The 21,962-nt window shown below is 41.0% G+C and overlaps 2 protein-coding genes and 1 non-coding gene across 3 annotated transcripts; 1 reads left to right on the top strand and 2 right to left on the bottom strand.

Moving 5' to 3' along the window:
* The first annotated feature begins 754 nt into the window (after positions 1-754).
* On the top strand, positions 755-4,702 carry LOC146462833 (uncharacterized). The gene is made up of 2 exons (XM_085085094.1): positions 755-3,667; positions 3,763-4,702. The coding sequence occupies exons 1-2, from the start codon at positions 1,529-1,531 to the stop codon at positions 4,510-4,512; spliced, it is 2,889 nt and encodes a 962-aa protein (XP_084941220.1). The 5' UTR covers positions 755-1,528; the 3' UTR covers positions 4,513-4,702.
* A 2,831-nt stretch (positions 4,703-7,533) lies between these two features.
* On the bottom strand, positions 7,534-8,868 carry LOC146462832 (uncharacterized protein F54H12.2-like). The gene has a single exon (XM_085085190.1). The coding sequence runs from the start codon at positions 8,866-8,868 to the stop codon at positions 7,534-7,536; it is 1,335 nt and encodes a 444-aa protein (XP_084941316.1).
* Positions 8,869-21,889: 13,021 nt separating this feature from the next.
* Trnas-uga (transfer RNA serine (anticodon UGA)) lies at positions 21,890-21,962 on the bottom strand. The gene has a single exon. It is a non-coding gene; the product is annotated as a tRNA-Ser (tRNA).

Here is a 21,962-nt window from a genome sequence, read left to right as displayed (position 1 = left end):
CGAGACATTCCACAACCGCGCACCTTACAATGCTCATATTCGCACCGCGCATCAACAACCCACCACCACCGCTACAACCCGTAAACGTTCCGCCGCAACATCTAATGACGCAACTGATGCGAAAAGATCTAAGAGATCAGACCAAGCAAGTACCGCTTCAGAACCATCAGCCACTCTTCAATCTACTCCTCAACCATCGACTGCAACTGCAAGTTCTAGCTGGGAAGCGGATCCCGTTCTCAGCCCTACAAACCTTGTTCCTAGCAGTGAAGAAAACATTGCTCAGATGTACCGGCAACACTGGCCGCAAATCCGGACCCGATTTAGCCGCCAAAACCGTTTACAAGACTGGTATAATTTTCGCTTGTCGACGATCAGTCCTTCAAGCCTCCGCGAACAGCTGAACCGCATCTTTGCAGATCAGACGACCGTCTTTAAAGTGAATTTCGCTTTTGGTTTTATCCTCCGTAATACAGAAACTGGCGCTCTCCAGTATCACCACCCGTCTGCCAATAACAACTTAGTGTTGGAGCAGCCGTTCCTGATTTCAAGTCCAGACGATTTAGAGCGCCTATATCAGCAGATAGCGGAAATCGATTTCTTGGAGTGGGTTCGCCAGCAAAGACCAAATAGTAAATGGGTCGTGGATCTGGTCACGAATGTCACCTGGTTCGTATGGAAACTCCGTGATCGTCCGATCGGTCGTGGCAAATATCTTCCCGGTTATATCGTGGACAACATCGGAATTATCCCGCTCGATCGCGATATCCGAAGAGGCAAACCCTACGAAGATAATCTGTGTTTCTTCCGCTGCCTGGCGCTCCATAACGGCTGTCACACGAAGAACTTAGAGAGGGACACGAAGCACTATTACCAGCAGTATCGAGACGCTGGTCTAACCAAGAAAAAGTTTCATGGAGTCAAGTTAATCGAGCTGGATGAATTAGAGAAACTGTACGAAGTTAATATTCAAGTGTACAATCTCGCCCCCACACAGACTCACGGTGAAGAACAGGAAGAAACTGAAGACAAGCCCGACATCACCGCCACATTGGTTCGCCGCTCACATCGCCATTATGAAAGCACGCTTTACTTGAACTTGTACGAGAAGCATTTTTCGTACATAAAAGATCTCGCCCGGTACAGTAAATCCTTCTGTTGTTCAAGATGTGGTAAATACTGGAAACGTGCAAGTAATTTAAGGCAACATGAGAAGACTTGTGACGGGAAAGTCCACCTCAAGTATCCTGGCGGAGCGTACCATGTTCCGAAAACGATCTTTGAAGAATTAGAAGACGAAGGAATTATTGTCCCAGAAGAAGCCCGCTATTTTCCGTACCGCGCCACATTTGATTTCGAGTGCTACTTCGACAAAGAGAAAGGGCAAGAATTGAAGAGCACAGAAAAATTGAACTGGCAATCGGCCCATGTCCCGCTCAGTGTGAGTGTGTGCAGTAACGTGCCTGGTTACCAAGCACCGAAACGTTTCGTGACTAGCGGTGATCCAAACGTGTTTATTACAGAATTTATGCAGTACCTTACCAAGATAAGCCTGAAAAGTTCTTCTATTCTCCGTGAACAGTTTGCACCTGTGTTTGAAGCACTGAAGCAAGTACCTAACCGCGATGACTCAACAGAAGACCAATTAGCGCAAATACTTGTTGATATCCAGGAGGGTAGTCAGCAAGCTGAAAGTGAAGAAGGGGAAGATAATGATGAAGAATTAAGTGACAACGAAAGAGATATCGATTTGATGGCAAGTGATGACGATGACGACGAGGAAGAAATCGAACCGGAGAATGAGGAAGATCGCGCGTTTCTCAATGATGAGGAAACAGAAAACGACCCTTCCTTTTACAGAAGACTGAACGTTGAGTTGGATACTGAGAGGAGACAAGAGAGGAGACAACAGCGAGATGAGCTAGCCCAGTACGAAGATGTGTTGTTTGATCAAGAGCAGACTAGCGACAACAAAGTCTTAACAGAGCTAGCTGAAAAACTGAACGCATACTTACAAGAACTGCCCGTGCTAGGCTTCAACTCTGGCAAGTACGATCTCAACGCTGTGAAAGAATTTGTATTTCCCTACCTCATTGAGTCTCAACCCATCAAGTTCACTGTCAAAAGAAACAGCAACCATATGTGTCTCAAGACAAATTTTCTGAAGCTCCTTGACATTTCCAACTATGTTGCCCTGGGCTTTAGCTATGACCAGTTCCTGAAAGCGTACGAGTGCGAGCAAACTAAAGGTTTCTTCCCGTACGAGTGGGTCGATGGACTGGACAAGCTAGAAGAAACATCACTACCTCCCCATGAAGCTTTCTACTCAAGTCTGAAGAACCAAAACATTACAGAAGAAGAATATGAGTACTGCCAGCAAGTATGGGAAGACAATGAAATGTCCACCTTTCAAGAGTTCTTGATCTGGTACAATAATTTGGATGTCGTTCCTTTCCTCGAGGCAGTAGAGAAAATGAGTCAGTTCTGGCAGGAGAGAAAGATCGATATGTTTAAAGATGGCATTTCTGTCCCTGGTTTAACCCTCAAGTACCTCTTCTCTTATCTTTCACCTCAAACTTACTTCAGTCTCTTCGATCAAGTGAACAGTGATCTCTACCATCTGATCAGAGACAACAACACAGGTGGCCCAAGTATTATTTTCCACCGATATCATGAAGCCGACAAAACAAAGATCAGAGAGGCAGAGGAAGGCGAGGCTGCTAAGCTGTGTGAGAAGATCGTGGGGTATGACGCGAACGCTTTGTACCTCTGGGCGCTCATGCAAGATATGCCCACGGGAAGTTATACGAGACGCCTGGCGGACAATGAGTTCAAACCGAAAAGTTCTGTACGCATGGCTATTGAATGGTTGGAATGGGTGGCGCACAAAGAGGGAATTCACATCCGACATCAGTTAAACAATACAGAGAAGCGCATTGGGGATCGTAAACTGCCAGTGGACGGTTTCAACCCGCAGACACAAACTGTGTACCAGTTTCAGGGGTGTTATTGGCACGGCCATGACTGCGCTCTCAACCGCGGAAAAGAGTTTAACGAGAAACGCAAGAAACCTATGGCTGAGATCAGAGAAGAAACGAGAGCCAACACGGAGTATATACGCAGCAAAGGGTACAACGTGGTGGAAATGTATGAATGTCAGTGGAGAGAAATGAAGAGAACCAACCGAGAACTACAGCGATTCATCGCCACCGAAGTGAGAAGAACCTTGGACCAAGTCAAGATCATGAGTCCCGAGCGAATTTTGAGCGAGGTGCGACATGAGCGTTTGTTCGGGTGCGTGGAAGTAGATATTCGTGTACCAGATCACTTAAAGGAAAAGTTTAGTGAAATGTGCCCGATCTTCAAGAACACAGAAATCAGCCGCGATGATATTGGTGAATTTATGAAAGCGTACGCCGAGGAGCACAACATCATGACCCAACCTCGGCGAAGCTTGATTGGGAGCATGAAAGGAGAAAAGATCCTGCTGGCCACACCCCTTCTTAAATGGTATCTGGAACATGGTTTAGAGGTCACGAAAGTCTACCAAGTGGTTGAATTCACCCCTGAGCCCTGCTTTAAACCGTTTGGGGATGCGGTGTCAGACGCGAGGAGAGCTGGGGATGCCGATCCTAGGAAGGCCATCATTGCAGATACGATGAAATTGGTAAGTTTTTTGTTTCATTCTTTCATTGATAAAGGGGTGGGAACAATATACATTTTCACGTATAGGAAAAACTTATATCTTTGTTTATCTCTCAGGTTGGGAATTCAGGCTATGGTAAGACGATCACCAACCAACTGAAACACAGAAACGTGGAGTATTGCAGTGACGCTGAGGCCAGCCGAAAAGTGAACACCCACCTTTTTCGTAAACTAGAAAACATCACTGAAGATACTTATGAAGTAGAGTCCTGTAAGAAGACAATTAAGTTAAATCTACCCATTCAAGTCGGTTTTTTCGTTTATCAATATGCCAAGTTACGCATGTTACAATTTTATTATGATTTTTTAGACAAGTATCTCGATCGTGCAGATTTCCAAATGTGTGAAATGGATACGGATTCAGCGTATATTGCCATTTCAGGGGATAGCGTAGAGTCTTTGGTCAAACCAGGATTGAAAGCAGAGTTCGAAGCTGATAAATGTAACTGGTTTCCCCGTACCGACACTGCGGAGCATAAGACCTATGATAAGAGAAAGCCAGGTCTTTTTAAAGTTGAGTGGGAGGGACAAGGAATCGTGGGTTTATGTTCCAAAACCTACTACTGTTTTGGGGCCAAAGATAAGTTTAGTTGTAAGGGTGTCAATAAGAAATGTAATGACATTAACAAAGATAAATACCTTAATGTCTTACTTACAAAACAGAATAGTGCTGGGGTGAATCGAGGGTTCAGAGTTGTAAATAATACTATGTACACTTATACCCAGGTCAGAGATGCATTTTCGTATTTTTACCCGAAACGTAAAATTCTCGCAGATGGAGTTAGCACTACTCCACTCGATATTTAAGTTTTGAAGTTTGTAAAAAATTGATTTTGTAAATAATTTTCGTTTTCTCAAGTTTGAATATATATTACTCTCAAAATAGTTTTCCGAAATATTTATATAAGATCGCCTCTAGTTGTAAATAGTATTTTTGCGGAGCGTTTCACGGATGTTTGTACATAGGAAATTAGTTTGTAAATAAATCATTGGTTGAATTTAATCGTGGCTTGTTTCCTGACTCGACGCGCACGACTTACGCGCGAGATCTCCACGCGCGCCCAGGGGAAAAAACACAGGGCTAAAAAGATGCCCTTTCTGCCCTTTCTGCCCGATCTGCCCTTGAAAATCAACAATAAATTTCGTGTCGCAAATAGTTTTACTCAGTTGGTATCTAACATTCGTCCTGTCAGCATGAAGAAACTAAAATGTAAACATTGCCCCATACCGGGATGTCATTCTAAATTTTTAGTTCGATTAGCAAATCATTTAACTCAAGTCCACGAGTTATCGGAAATAGAACGAAAATATTGGCTTCAATTTGCAAAATTACAAAATACCAATGCGATTCGTGTGTATGACAAAGAGGGTGAACCCAAAACAATTTTTTCTATAAATGAGAGTACGCACAAATCAGTTAATCAGTTGTGATCATGGACCCGAGATGGAAACATCCTTTCCCCGCGCTTGTTGCAGGACCGACTTGTTGTGGAAAAAGTCAGTTTGTTAAACGTTTACTAGAAGCAGGAGAAGACATGATTGAAGGTGCTCCTGAAAATATCATCTGGTGTTATGGCATTTGGCAGCCCGCTTATGATGAAATGCTTAAAACTATTGCAAACATTACGTTCGTGGAAGGAGTATCTGATAATTTAGAATCCATGATTAATCCCTCTATTCGGAATTTAGTGGTTATTGATGATTTGATGCACGAATTGAGTAACGACCAGAGAATAACCAGTTTGTTTACTAAAGGCTGTCATCATCGAAACCTCAGTGTTATCTTTATTTTGCAAAACATTTTTCACCGTGGAAAAGAGCTGAGAGATATGAGTTTGAATTGTCATTACTTGGTACTGTTCAAGTCTCCGAGAGATAGCAGTCAAGTCAATCATTTGGCGAAGCAAATGTTTCCTGGCCATGTCAAACACATGCAAGAGGCGTTTCAAGACGCAACGAAACGGCCTTATTGTTATTTATTATGTGATCTTAAACCGGAAACACCTAGCGACTTCCGGTTACGTAGCAACATCTTCCCTGGGGAGACGCAATGCGCCTATGTCAGAAAGGGATAAAAAGAGTGAACCATATAGAAATGAATCAGTTGAGCATGGCCCAGCGACTGAGAAAGAACCACGACTTTTTGAAGCTCCTGGTAAAGTGTACACCCGCTCAATGTAAAGCCATTTTGAAAGCAGCCGACGACGCTTTAGTGCGAACCATTTGTGAGTGTGTTTTAAACGTTCTCAAAGGAACAGTGCCTGTCAGTAAACCAACCAAGAAAAAGCTCTTAGTCCACAAGAAACCTCTGATTGCTCTCGCTGAAAAAAGTACACCACTCGAAAAGAAAAAGAAACTTTTGGTTCAACACGGGGGAAATTTTTTAAGTGTTTTGTTACCGCCCGTGCTTCGTGTACTGAGTTCAATCCTTACCTAAAATGAATCATACTCGGCGCATGGTTCTCGTTCCTGAGAACACACTGGAACGATTACAACAACGCCATCATATCTTAACACCACCCGTGACACAAACTCTGAAAAACTTGGACAGTGAAATGAGTGATATTTTATCTAGCAAGGAATTAGATAATGAGGCAAAGGCAAAACTGTATAATCAAGTGTTGCAGCGTTACCTGACTTATTATGATCAGCGAAAAGATCAACACCTGCACGTAAAGCTGACAGCCGTCAAACCCACAGAAACACCCAAACCAGAGGAAAGTAAGGAATCTTCAGAGGAATCTGCTCCTGAAAAATCTGTTTCAACCGCCGTGGAGCAAGAAGTGATGAAAAGTGTACCCAAACTTTACAAGAACGGAGCGCGTCAATTGTTGGACAAGATGAAAGAAAATCGAGACGTATTGGACTGGAATGATAAAGGAGAATTGGTGTACGAAAACAAACCGATTCCTGGCTCTCACGTGGTGGATTTGGTCAATGATATGCTGCGTCACCGTAAAGGCTTTGAGCCCGTGGGATGGTCGGTGTTTGCGAGGGGACTGGCCCGAATGAATGTACCAGAAAATCTAGTGCGTAATCCCCAGAGGCAGAGTGCTATTCGAGAGTTTAAAACAAGAGTGAGAAAAGAGACACCTGACAGTCCTTCCCGTTGGTTACCTACGCCACCCACTACAAGCTCAGCCCCCGTGAAAAAGCAAAGACGAAGAGTTGAGAGCCCACGCCCTCAGGCTGTGCGCTGGTTACGATTATAAGTCACGACAAGAGATATTTTTTTTTTACTGTTGTAAAACATCTTTATTTTGATCACTCAATAAAGTACGTTTAAACTAAATTACATGGTGTGTTTATTGCGTTGTGCTATTGCTCTTTGTTTTTTTACATCAGTGCGATATTTCGGAAGACTTAGAGGGAAATGTTTCTCAATGAACCGTTTTACAAGAAAATCATTTCGACTTTTATTACTAGAAAATCGATGTACAATGGTGCTCATGTTAACTTGTCTAGAGCGAAATAAGGCGAAATATAAACAGTAATGCCCGCAAACCTTCGAGTTTACGCTTTGCAATGTCACAGTATTACAAATCCAGCTACTAGAATTATTGTTCAAAAAGCTTGTAAATGTTCTTGAATAATTGCTTGGAGGCAGTCCGTAAGAATCGAAAAATTCTCCCTCTCGGTCCTTGGTGAAATAAAATGCAAGCCAGTGCGATCCAGGTTTGTCACTGGTATCCACATTAGCGATAAACAGAGCTGGGTAAGACGAAACACTTGTAGGTAGTTTGTCTGAAGGGTAGACTCCTTGAAACACGCCTCTGGTATATCTATCCTTTCTCAAAATGAGCGTCAGCTGAACGGTATCCATGCTAGCTAGTTTGTAAAGTCGTACAGAACGTGTCGGTTTGCGTCAATCTCAATCACGTTTTGAAATTCGGCGTAGATGATGAGGTTGACTGTATTGGCGAGTGGTTGAGCGAAGTGAAGTTCTACTCGCAGGTTACCTTGTTTTATAAGCTCAAAATGGTCTCCCGGACAGTGATCTGGGGTCAAATCAAATGCAAATAAGGTGTATCCCTGACCGTAATCGCTTCTTGTCACCTGATTGCCCGTATCCTGGGAAAGCTTTCCAATACCGGAGAAAAGGCTCTGAAAGCCAGCTATGAAATTCTGACCACCAGCCTCGTCAAATTTCAGAAAGAGAGGTTTTCTCGGTATCTGTTCACCGTCCACATAAACTCCTACTTGGGTTAAGTTGTGGTGCTTGAAGTCAAAGGGATTGGTGCGGTAACTCCCGTTGTAGGCTTCTGTATCCACTAATCCCAATACTATACGCTTGGGAATTTGCCCAAGAAAGATGTTATCCGGGCTGAAAGTAGGGAAACCTCCGGGAATAGAGAGGACTTTGCAATCGACCCGGCGTATTGGGTACTTGGCAGTCGCTTGTTTCAATGCGACCGCATGTCCTAGACTGATGGCGGGTGCTACCTTCACTTTCCTTACATATAAGATGGCCTGTGTAATAACCACCTTGTGATTAGCTCCGCCGGCTGATGAGACTAGGCAGAAAGAATTTTTGGCTCTATTGAGCTTTAGCCTTAGATTAACTCCGTTTAAAATCAAACGATCTTGGAAGAAAATATCGCTGTGGATAGGGCCTATCATATCCACCGTGTTGCTGGTCTTTGTAAATGCATAGCGAGCTTTCAAACCCATGTTAGCATCATCATCGTCAGCCACTGGATTTACGGAATCCATCTTGCCTGGGGTATCTTTGTAAAATAACGACATTGTTAGTTGACTCGATTTTGCATCTTCTCCGTAGTTCAGCAATGTTTCAATCATCGCACGATATGGGTAAGTGTTGGTGGAGGGGGAGATCAGTCGTTCGTTCAAAGAAACATCCACTTGTGAAAACAGGGAATGCAAAAATAGGTTCACAGGTCCCACTTGCTCGTTCGGGTCTAAAGCAGTACCGTTTGCTTTGGTGATCTTAGCCTTCACATACAGTTGTGTTCTTGCTAAATCCAGATATTCTTCTCCGCTTCCGGATACGTTAAATTCTATAGGACCAGTCTCGGTAATGTTGCTGAGGGGGTGATACTCAATCCATTGCCCCTTGCTAATAGAAGTTTGCGTTGAAGGGATGCTAAACAAATCCAGTTCTGATTTACTACACTCGTTTGATTCGTGATGAACAAAGGCCATTTTACTTTAAGAGTGAATACTTCTCTTCGGGTTTCTTCTTTTGCTGCGGAGATGTTTTCCGTTTCTTGTCTGGAGGCGAACTGTTTTTTGCCGGTTGCACTTTCCTTTTTGTACCTTTTCGGCCACTCCCTGATTGCGAGGAATTCTGGGACGTCATGTCACCTAGAGCTTGTTTTGCCCGTTTGCTGACTGCGGTTTTAACATCATCTCCATCCAGAACATCTTGAGCCACTTGGGCTCCAGTTTGTAATGCCTTTGTGCCCAGTATTTTAGCACCTTGTTGTAAATGAGGCATCGCCCAACGAAACAGACCTTTAAATATGGAACCTAAGCCATATCCCTGCTGAAATCGAGCACCGTGAAAAGCTGGTAAATTGCCTCCTTTTTGCTTAGTTTGATTTAAATAGTATTCTTCGTACAACTTGTGATTTGGAGTAGAAAGTTTCTTCATCGTGTTTAAAAATTCGCGGGTCTGCTCTGTCGAAAATGAAGTGTAAGCAACACTTTCCCAAGCTCAAATGGTACCGATTCTCCTGTGTCGCGCTTTATATTGACTTCGATCGTTTCAAACTCTCTTCTGCTGACAGGTAAGTAGTGCGGTCGCTCAAACGACTTACTGACGCGTTGACCGTCATCACCTTGCACTGGGACAATTCGAAGCAAAGGTACCAGTGCATCTCCGACGAATTGTGCTTGTACAATGTCACAGTAGACATAAAGATCGTGAAACCCTTGTTCCAAATCGGCTTCTCTCTCAGCGACAGAAGTGCTTGAAATCCGAGTATTAGAAGAGAACCCGAGTATTTGCCCGATGTCAGAAAAATACACTTCGGCGCTATTTTGTAAGTGAACAGTCACTTTTCGATTCAAAGTATCAAAGGAAAATTGCACATCGTCTTTGAAGCGATCATCCTCACTGACCACTTCGTTCATCTTAGCTATAACATCGGTGATAGACGAGTAATGTCCCGGTGGAACTATCAAAGCTTCCCACATACCGTCTAATTCTTGGTTGCGGAGATAAAATCGATTTCGGAAATCGCCTTGAATGTTATTCCAGCTATGTGGATAATGAATGTCGGTTAAAGCCACTTCCCAGTCCCCGGTCAAGCTAATTGTCTGAGGCAAACCTACTCTATACTCGGATAAGGTATTCTTTGGAAATTTATCGAGACTACTATTGCTAGGAAGATGCAAGTAAAACTGTGTTCCCTCCATCGTGTCTTGGGTTGAAATGAAATTTCTACTCGGGGTATTCTTAATTTAAAAGAGATCACGCAACAACCAAACATACATTTTCACTTTTCTTTTATTGAATTTGAAAACAAAGCCTACATTAATATTACAATTTCGAGATATCACTTTCATTAACCCAGCTGTTAAACTTGTCTGGGTATCCTTTCCATTTCACAAAGTATTCTATCATTCCTTTGCGTTTTCGCTTACGCAAAACGTTTTCAACTCGGTAGACATCATCGTTCTTATGGACTTTTTGTAATTCCGCTTCGTAAAATGTTCCATCCAAGATTTCACCTGCATCATCTTTCAGTTTATAGACCGGTACTTGACGCGCAAATCGTTTGTAGACCGTAAACATTTCTTCCGTGAAATTGGGAAGGTAAGACTTTTCAAAGATCCGCTTAGCCTTACTGATCCTTACGCGATCTCCCACTTGAAATTTATATCGCACACGCTTGTCAACATCATTGCCATACAGTGTGTCCCACACCTTAGCTTCATTGGCTTTATTCACCTGACTCGGATTCATTTTAATGCTACGATGGTAAGTGTTATTGTAAGATTTTACCAACTTAGGTAACACATCAATGTAAGTAAGAGTGTTTTTAGCTGTGAAGTACTTGTACATCTTGTTCTTAAATGTACGGTTGAAACGCTCCACCACTGACGCTTTTAGCCCAGAGTTGACTGTAAAAAAGTCAATGTTATTTTCACGTAGGAATTTCTGAAACACGCGATTAAGGAATTCAGTGCCTTGATCCGTTTGAAGCTTGTTAGGTTTACGACCAGACGATAAAATCGTCTGAAAAGCCTTGACTAGTTCTTGCCCTTGCTTCGTCTTTAAAGGCAAGACCCAGGCGTTCTTGCTAAAGATGTCTATACACGTCAATAGGTATTTATACCCCTTGTTGTATCTGCTTAAATTTTGAACATCGACCAGATCTGCTTGAAATTGTGCATCTATGCCAGGAACAATCACTCGACTTCTCTTGTAGTGTCTTCGCGCAGGTTTATGAAGGGTGTAAACGTCTTGCTGACTCAGCCAATCTTGAACTTGTTTCCGAGAAATTTTACTTTTTCCCTTCTCTTTGACCGCTCGGTACACAGCATCTAAGCCACCGAAACTTGCGGGTTGACTTGGGTCGAGATATATGCTGGACAGCGTTTTCTCCATCGCAAAATTCGGAGTTTTGAACAATCACTTGACCCCCGCAACAAGCTAAAACGACACGAATGCGGTTGAAAATGCGCTCTAATACCAGAGAGGGTGAAGACGGCCAGCAACCCATTACTAGTGACTACTGCGAAGGTTGAACCGCTAATGACTGTTCCTATAGCGAGGTTCACTTATATAGTTATTCTCTTCTATCTGGATAAGAATGGGAATGAGAAAATCAAACAATCGTTCCCATTCTTCCTCGGTCAACCCCACTTGCTCCGTAAAACTTAAAAACATAAGCAGCCTTCCCCAATTAACCTCCGAAAAGACTTCTGAATGGAGAGCCTTTAACTTATTAAGCATAGAGCCCGGTAGATTACAAAATTCTTCTCTAAGTAAAACTATTTCACTTGGAAGAATATTTATATGTTTTGCTAATAAACGGTAGCGATCAAATTGGATTCGAAGCGAAGAACCCTCTAGAGTCATGTTAACTACAATAGAGTCAAGCACACACTGACTTAAAAGCAATTCATAAACACACTTTATTGTTTTAAACAAACAGCTTGTTTTGCATTTCGTTAATTACAAAATCAATGTTCATTGGTTCTTCTTGTTTTCTGACAATGGTTTCAGGGCATTGTGCTTCAACTTGGCTGTCCATTTCCATACCACTGCAATCTTTCCATTTCAATCCACTGGGACCGTAGTAAATGGCATACAGAATGCGATCTTGCAGCTGTTTCGGTTGAACGATTTCACTGAATCCTTCGAGTTCCAACGAAGTAAGATAGATGCTGGTCCAAGGGAACTTGGGCAGCTCGGTCACGTATGTTTCCCACGACTTTCCAAGCTTAAAACCAAGCGCACTGCATACACTCTCGGCGGTTTTTAGGACGAGATTCAGATCAATGTTTTCGACCACATCATCTCGGAAATAAAACCAAGCATCTTCGCTATCCATCATCAGGCAGGAGTGCTGTCTTTGACTTGGGTGGTGAATAGCGCAACCGTTACAGCGATTTATTTTTTCTTCTTGAATCATTGCGTCTAGCATGGCGGCATACGTTAGCTGGAACACATGACCAACAAGACTTGCTAACTTCTGCTTTTGAATTTGTTCCACTTCGTCTACTGTCAGGAGAGGTTTAGGGGTCGATTCGACTTGAACGTTTGGCACCATCCTTGTAGAATATAGCAGCGATAAAATAATCCTTACTCTAGTTGAATGATAACGCTTTCAAATTTTGCGCTGTTTTTATTAACTCTAACAATAGAGTCTTGACTATCCAATCAGGGTGGGTATAGAGCGGGCAAGCCTGGGCATGTCTATTGTTTCCTTTGTGCAAGAGTGACGCTCATTAGTAAACCTCGACATTTATTAGTATGCAGGAAGACACTTATTAGTATGGAGGAACGCATTTTTTCCCTAGGTTATAACAATAGATGACGTCATGGACTCGACGCTTAGGAATATTAATTAAGGGGATCCAAGGGGATCCAAGGGGATCCAAGGGGATCCACTAACCCGGCTAATTCCAATGAAGATATACTACTACTGCGCGATTATTCCAATTTGTTCAACCTGAACAAGCCAGTGACAGAACAGGTTGGAACGGCGTTCAAGTTGAGACAGAGAATGAAAAATTTACCGTCATAAGCTCACGTTCTCCAAAAAACCTTTGGTCATTTCAAGTTGTCGTTTTGTCGAGTACGGCGAAGAAAAGTACCAAAATTTATAACGCACGTTCAGGGCCTTTGTTTCACTCATTAAATCCCGTATTTTCTTAATCTCCTTATTTTGCTTTCATAATGCCGCTCCGCTCCGGCATTTGTGAAGGCATTTCTTCAGCGGCCACATTAGACGTAAGGGACGGACTATTAGAAAAGTGATGGGGGATGGGGTGGGAAAAAATCGTGCAGGGAAAGATTCCTGAAAAAATAAATTCATGGAAACGAGAACTGAAGAAAAAGAAAAGGAATTAAAACAAGAAATTACAAAGTCAAAGAACTCTTCCCTCAGCAATATTGAGAGACTTTAAATAATTCAAGAAGCGAGAAATACAACTTGTCCATACCCATTCTTTCTAGTGTGTAAATTAAGAGTGACAAGCCTGTGCGACACCCTCGTGCGTGTTTTAGTCTTTTTATAATTTCGCTTGTAAGAGTACGTCCTTTAGAGAGAGTCCCCTTTTATACGATATTTCTCTTAGTAGAAGTTGTTGTCTAATAAGATTCCAGTTGTTCATGAGCACTGATTTTAGGTTAGAAACTGCTAAATGATATTTTTTTGTGCAAAAGGCAAGATTTTCTTTGTTCTCTTTGCTTTTTGTTGGCGTGCTAGACTCCTGTTTTCAAACGTCAATTCTAAGCGGGTCCTTCGGATAAAATCCCCCGGGTACCCTCTCTCTAGAAGGTGTGATTTGAAGTTTTTTATGTTCCCTTCAAATAGTGTCTTAGAATGAAGCTAGGTTTTGTGTAGGTCCATCACGCCCTGATATTGGTCTACCGACTGGCGTCGGTTTACGTATCCTGGTAAGGGTGTAAAATATCGGGATACGAGGTGGATCTGGTATTTTAACTTGCCTTTGCCATAATTAAAAGAAAATTCACACGCAGCTGCATGGAAAAATGGCATGTGCAGAATGCAATCTGTGGTGATGAAGATTAAGAGGTATAGGAAATGATATTCATATTGCCAAAAAAAAATCGTGCAGAGGATTCCATCCAGAAAAAAAAATAAACCTTTCACAAATAACGGCCATAAAAAAAACCCAAGCAAAATGGAAATCCCTCATCACTTTTCTAATGATCTGACACTGAAGGCGCTGTTGAAGAGAAGAGCTGTGCAAGTCTTCATGTGTTCGTCAAGACGTGAGCAGTTTTAATCAGGAAGGATGATGTAACTTAGCAGTCGACCAGCAGAAATTTTTGTAAACTTGAGCTTCAAAAAAAGAGGAAGAAGAGGTTACTTCACTTTTCATCCAGCGTTACTGAATTTTCATTTGCTGAAATAACATTTTTATTTTCTCCGGGTTATAAAATGAAGGCTTTGTGCGGGTGAGCAACCAATTTGAAGCTAGCCTAATGAGGGTTCTTGCGACTTCGAAAAGAGACTTCGTAACCTAGTTTTTTTCGCTAATTTTTATTTTTATTTGTTTCCCTAAGTCCTTATTTCTCGAACTTAATTTGCTGTTTTCATTTTAAGCTTATATTGGTATCGACATCGACAACATTTCCACAGCAATTTGTTACTATTAGCAAAACTTTCATATCCTGCTTTTGAAAAGTTTCCCCCCAGACTTAGCTGCATCTTTAGTGCCTACCGGAAATGCATTTTTTTTCATTGTATAATACTTCTTCCTCAGAAAAATCAACATAAAATTAGTGAAAATTAGTGCTCCCGCTATAATCACCTCGCGCGAAGGGATTGTAGCAGGATATGACGCAATCCTCGACCAATGAGACCAACCGAATCTCTATAATCACCTGAGTAATTATATTTATAGGCGAATAATCCAGAGATAGTCCACGGTTCCAACTCGTCTTTATTACTGTTATTTCGAATTGCGATTACGGTTGCTAAAAGCGAAACAAATACAAATTACTAAGGAATACAAATGACGGCTATGAAACGACGAAAATACAGGAAACGGAAAGAAACTAAGCGAAAATACTTACAAACGTTGTGTGGCTAGAAAGTTGAACGGAAAAAATGTACGATGGCTGGACGAAAAAACTGCAACGATGTTGCCGTGAACGCTGAAGCGAAATGAATTAGAATGGACTATGAAACTTACAAAATGATCTAAGAACAAAGAAAATTATGCGGAGAAATTTAACAGAAAGAATAGCGATATCCGAAAAGAATGCGAAAGGAATGTGCAACCTTGCAAAGAATTAAATGCTAAACATAACAACGTGGAATGCGGCCGTAACAATATTAAAAGCCATTATACCATGCCCGAGGAATACTGACCATTAAACTGTGTCCTGGTTGTTCTTGCAAAGCGAAATCAGCAAGATCTAGCAATATTTCTCTTTTCTTCTTAATAAAACAATTATCCCGCTCGCGCTTGTTGGATATGAGATGATTATAGCCAACTCTGCGCTTCGAGCTTCGTTGGCTAATATCTATCATCTCATATCCAAAGCTCATGAATTAATTGTTAAGAGCAAATGTTACCATCGGTCAAACATTTGGTGGCAAAAGCTCAAAAAGCAATTCGGCCCATATTTTTAAGTTAGGTAGACCTCAATATGAAACAAATCACTGCATAGATTGTTTAGCTAAATATCGATTCATTTTCGAGAAAATCGATAAAAATCAAATTCTGTGAAAATGCCGCTTCTTGAACTTGTATTTTGGGGCGATTTAGGAAGCTTCGTGTGACGAAATAAAACACTTTACAGAAATAAAATCATCAAATTTTGTACAATGATACCAAAATGTGTGTTACAAGCAATTTCAGCAATTCTCGACAATTTACTTTCATAATGTGAATAAATTTGTCCGACCCACTTTTATTAAGATGAAAAATGGGCCAAAAATAACCTTTTATTTCAGTATGTGGTACTGAAAAGAATGCCTCAAAAATTGGATTTTGAGAGCCGAAGAGTTGTTCTTTTAGATTTCCGAAGGACTTTATGGGGAAAGGATTCAGTGCGATGAAATCAAATTTTGAATTTGGATAAATTGCTCTATTTCAACTGATCCTGTGAAGTCACCTGAACGCACGCAACTATTAATATTTCGATGATTACGTTTAACCTTAAGCTAATTTGACATAATAAGTTACCTTTAAGGTGTGGAAATCAAAGATGAAGGCCATAGTAGTACGGCGGTCTCATCGTTCGATACCAAATTAAATACACACCGCCAGATAATTTGTCAAGACAATACAAATGCAAAGTGTCATCTTTGTTTTGAAATGCGGACGTGCTGTTTAGATGGGAACATTTTCCGATCTTGTTTTCGAGAAACGAGTAGCTTTTAAAATGATTTTCGTAAGCCTTTCCGTTAAACCCTGTTTTAAAGTGAACAACAAACCAATGCAAACGCGAACAACAAGCCATTGGTCTCAGCTCTCTTGGAGTTTATTTGAAGGGCAAATAATCCGTCTCAATTTCGACAAACCGAAGCAATTTCCAACTGAACGTTGGACCATGAAATCAAACGGTCTGTTGAATTCCTTGAGCGTGAAGTATAATGAAAGGCTTTCACTTTTTAATAATATATACATCCACTTACATTTTCCTCGTGGACGGACCTGGGCTTTCTTAAGTTGGATTCGTCAACAAGGTAAGCGAAGGAAACACGCTTAATTGTTGCGTAACAAATTCCTACTTCCGGGATTCGGGCCGGAAGTTCCTAGGCTAAGGGTGTCTTTCAAAACTAGCTATATTTCAATTTAACTTAAATTTAGCATCTCAGTGTTCACAATCACTCTAACAGATCACACATGACCAGTAGTCTTGGAATATAATACTAATCACAGCCATCAATCACTCGAATTGTTCGATCACCAAAGCACAGAGCATCCGAGCCTTTACAGCCCCCAAAACTAGATCATTGTTTTGCGCGCGGCCAGAAAGGCCAATACACACGTTATGCCAAAAAGTAACCTGTCGAACTCCGTCTTACCTACTGATATTCTAAAACACGCTCTTGCGTTAAATGCTATTAAAAAAAGAGTGAATGAGAGGAGCCGATAGAGCAACTTTTGTGCCAGCGATGGAACAGAATCGCGTACCGGCCACGCAAGCTAAAACTTATGCAAATTTACCGCTTTACGTAAATTGTTTACTGAATTAACTTCAATCTCAGTGAAAACAGTTAGCCAAACCCACCATTCGTTGGTGATCTAACTATGGCCAAGACACTTAAGAATTAATGAGGTGCCGTAACTTCTAGGTACTGTAGGTTTTATTCAGGGTTCCCGGAGGTTTATAGCGGGAATCAGAAAGAAAGAACGTGATTTAACACTTTATTTGCTTATATTTTAAGACTTCACCTTTAATAAAAAAGTTCAAGCAGTTTAATGCGTATGGACACCAGAACGGCATACTATTGCCCATAAACTAATTATAAATCACCAGTGTACACTGGGATGGGGGACTTACTGCTAGAAATTATAAACGTCACAGGGTACGCCTCAATTCTCCTTTTGTGAGGCGTGGCTCTTATTCCTTTTTTCGCCAATTTCGACAACTAGTTATTTTTCCCGTCACATATTTGTTTTCCCTAGCTTACACCCTAAAAAGTATCAGGATAATTTTCACGTTAACCGGTTCAGATTTGAATGCAATTAGCAGTGTTAATTGCAAAATTGAACCCCGTCACTTTAAATTGGGAGTCCCTTCCGCATTCAGACGATTTAAATGCCAACAGACGCAGCGATCAAAATCATGCTGGTGTCGAAAATGTTGTTGACAACAGTCAGGCACTTTCGAAAGTTATGAACGTTTTGTAGGCTACTGCTCTGTTCTAGACATTTTGATCAACCGTTCAAGTTGTACATGTGCAACCACAACTGGCAACTACGCCTGCCAGTCATAGAAGCTTTTGAGCCTCTACTGTGGAACAATAGATGATGTTTAGCTATGGTAAAGTGATACCTGGACAAGTTAGGTATCCATTTTAGCAAATCTTTGAAATTCACATTGTCTGCCATGAAGGACAAAATCTTCCCTTCTGCTGCTCCAGTGTTCCTCATTGTTATAACATTCGGCAAGACATTCCATCAGTGAGGAATCGATAGTATTTTTTCAAGCTTTGATTTAACCAGTGATGAGAGTAACGTTTCAGCTTCCCCAGGAGCAATCTCATCCAAGCATGCAAAAACAGTTTGACGCGCTTTTCTAGTATAAAGCTTTTTTGTCCTCTTGGAAGCTTCTTCCCATTGTTTTTTCCAGATAATGACGTTGTTTGAAATCAGGAACTCGTTTAGCTTTTTCCCTGGTGTTGAGTTTTTTTCTTCAACAAAAGATGGTTCATAACGGCTTCTGTTCTAACATGGGACTTGATACTGACGTAAACTGGTAAAAGAGACTTCTTCCTCCTCCTGTTTTTCCTCCTCTCCCCCCTCCTCTTCAAATTGAAAGACACGGAAGGGAAAATGGCGGGAAAGAAAGGAGGAAGGAAGGAAAGAGAAAGAGAGAAAAAGAAAGAATTTTAAATATCTATAACAACATAACGAAGAGGGGTCAACTAACAATCGGAAGCATTAAACCCAGTGTCTTAGCAGGTAACTATTCGCCGGCGTGAACAAGGGAATTTTTTTTATTAAAAATGGGCCAAAATCACGCAACTGTCCTTTGCGTTGCAAATGCCGGAATACGTAACGCAGCCACCACAACGAAACTGGCCCCAACGACAATCTGCGGAGACAAGTCATGTTAATGTGCTACACATATTGCAAAAGAAGTAGCAGTGCTCCGTTTAGTCACCAGTCCCCTAGTTAGACTTTTACACGGATCATAAAGATTGCAGGGTGTGCCATGGTGTGGGGAGAGTGTTACCTATCTCTTTATTCTTTGTTCATCTCCACATCTCCACATAATACATTAACTGACTGACTGACGGCGAGCTGATAATGAGTAATGTGGTTTAAAGCTTACCAAGTTTAATTTACTCATTTGTCTCAGTAAACTTGCTTCAATAGGTCGAGACTACAGTTACAGTGGCTGTCTCTCCTTTCTCTGCTACAAGCGCCCTGAGGGTTTTCTGACATGTTGAGCAAATACCTATAGGAAATCTAGTGCTCTGTGCTAAAACAAGAGAGTTCGAGAAAAAAGGCAAAGTATGCAAAAAGTCAACTTACCTGAGCCCGCTTGAAGAAATACTCCGGCCAGTTTTCTTTATTATTATTTGCGTTTCAATTTTCCCGATTCCTCGGTCGCATTTTGGCCACTTTTTGCCACTTTTGTAATGATTGGACAATACCTCTGGCATTCTGCACCTCGCATTTGATCCCCTTCTCTAGCCCAAACCAACCTTCTCACAAAGCAAGGGACAAATGTTCATAAAATTTATGTTTCCAGGATGAGTAAATATCTCTACTCGGCTGAGAATAAGGTCAACTTCGTCCTTTGGACCCTAAAAACCAAGACTCGCCATATGATTGAAAATGTCTTTTGAACAGGCTAGCAAAGGGATGATTTGTGTTTCTTTTTTCCTGTCTCTCGTGTCAAATCCACAAACTCCTCCCACGAGAGACTTATAAGAGCAACACACCTCCATATTCGCGCAATAACAAGCGCAGTTCTCGGTGAACGTTTCACTAAACCAGCTACTTTAGATTAATCAATTAGAAGCAAACAAAATTGATCGATGTCTTAAAATGCAGACCGCCCTCTCGAATTTGACTTAAAATTTTATTATTTAAAAAACGTTGAAAAGGATGCTTAAAACTCCCAAAAAACAATAAAAATGATTTTATCGTTTTCCCGGTTTCACGGTAGCAGTGCCGCGAAGTAGTGTTTTCTACAGAGTGATCCTATTTTATGATTTATTGCCTTTTTTGGCTTCTTTTGATTACTTCTACTTTTTGCCTTTTTTATCGTTGTTATTTTAAATACAAAAGCTCGACCTGTGGTCCGCCTACTATGTGTTCCGTGTTCCAATCTTTAAATTTTCCGATGCTCCCTCTGAATTTATTAGTTGTATTTCTCAATTCAAGAAACACGGAAACACATGTGTTTTAATTTTAGGACGTTTCGTCCTTTTTTTCGCTCGCTGATGTGTTCAACACTGATGTTTCAGCAAAGACGATTTACGAAAGACGCTTGAAGGCCATTTTTGAGAAAAATGAAAACAGAGAATGCTCGCATCAAAAACGTCAGCAAGTAAACAACAATGGTACAGTGCCGCCATATCGTGGGAAGTGATCCTTCAGGTTGGTTCGATTTTATCACGAAGGGAATGGCAATTGCAGGACTGCAGTCTTTATCTTTGATTTGTAAACAAGGAGGAGTTTGTATGCTAAATTAGATTTCGAATGAGCGAAAACTGCGAAAGAATTTAAGTTGGTCCTGTATGTGCACAGTTGAGGTAATTTACCGGATCAGTTGAAACAGCGCTATTTATATAACTTTAAAATTCGATTTCATCGCACTGAATCATTTCCCCAAAAAATCCTTTGGGGACGTAAAAGACCAACTCTTTCCCTTAAAAAAACACAGATTTTTAGTTAATTACATTCGGTACCACATGCTTAAATAATAGTTTAATTTGGGCCATCTTTTCATCTTGAAAAAAGTAGGTCGGACAAATGGTTTTACATTTTAAAAGTAAATGGTCAAAAATTCCTCAAATTGTTTGTAACATGCACTTTCGACATCTTTCCACAAGATATGATAGTTTTTATTTCTCTGGAGTGTTTTATTTTGTAACACGAAGCTTCGTGAATCGCCCTAAATTTTATACTCAAAAAGCGGTATTTTCAGAGAATTCAGTTATTATCGATTTTCTCGAAAATGAGTTGATATTTAACTTAGCAAAGTATGCAGTCACTTGTTTCACATTAAGGTCTACCTAACTTGAGACAATGAGCCGAATTGATTTTTGAGCTGTTGCCACGATATTTCAAAAATGATTGATTTTTGGCAACATTTGCTCTTAAATAGAGCAGTTTTCAATTGAGCGTCGTAAAACCAAAACCAAAGTAACTTCTCTGGCCAATCACAACAGACGTAAACAACACAATCTGCCAATCGGAATTCGAAGCAAATACATGTAAGCTGCGTCAAGCGCTGGAAAACGCGTGCGATGAAGCGCGATTGGTTTTGGTTTGGCTTCCGATTGGTTGAGAAAATGGTGCGAACTTTGCCAACCAAATCATAGATTCTAGTAAAGCAAACCCAAAGATAACGCGAAATTACTTTCGTCACTCAATTGAAAACCGCTCTATATGAAATTATATATATATTTGAGCAGCCGATAAAATGTTTAAGAACTTCGCATAGAAGACCGTCGTAATCCTGAGAGAGATTTCATTTTTCTCAGTAACACGAGCATACTGGGAAATAATAAATCAGAGTTGCTCATAGAGGAATCGGACTTATATCTTCCCATCACTAGTTCAGATGCTCTACCACTGAGACTCTTGGAAGTCAGACAATTAAACTAAATTCATGTAACAAACATTCTGTACACTGTAAGGATTCGAATGTCTATGAGTGGTATGTGAGAGAATAATATACACTATGAATGGTTGTTAAGCTTGTAACATACCAACAATTGTCTAAAAAATCTATAACTATGAGTAGTAATTATAAACAAATAGCATTTGATATACTGCTAGCAGTGGTTAGCCAGTGTCAATTTATTTTCATTGGTGCACTATTGAGACTTTTGGTCTTACTTTGATGGGGGAAGGGGACATTAATTGCTGGTGACTCGGTTTGTTGCGTGATGGATCTCCTAAAACTACTACAAAACGAGAATAATAAATAAAAAATAAATGCTTTGTTTATAGTGGAAATGCACTTATATTAGCTACCCAAAGCTAGTTTACAGGCATTCCACTCAGAAATAACGGGAAACAAATAATAATCACATCGAACATAACATGTTAAAAATCCCAACTGGTAGGAAGCAAACCGGCTGGCTATTTACAAGCGTGGCCGAGGCGGGACTTGAACCCAGGACCTCCGGATTTCAAGTCCAGCGCCCTTACCACTGGGCCACGCCGCC

Source organism: Pavona decussata, unplaced genomic scaffold (assembly GCF_977016875.1).
Source record: "Pavona decussata unplaced genomic scaffold, jaPavDecu1.1 SCAFFOLD_184, whole genome shotgun sequence".
In the NCBI taxonomy this organism is placed as follows: Eukaryota; Metazoa; Cnidaria; class Anthozoa; order Scleractinia; family Agariciidae; genus Pavona; species Pavona decussata.
The sequence above is the reverse complement of the archived record's forward strand: the minus strand, read 5'-3'. Positions and strand labels throughout refer to the sequence as shown.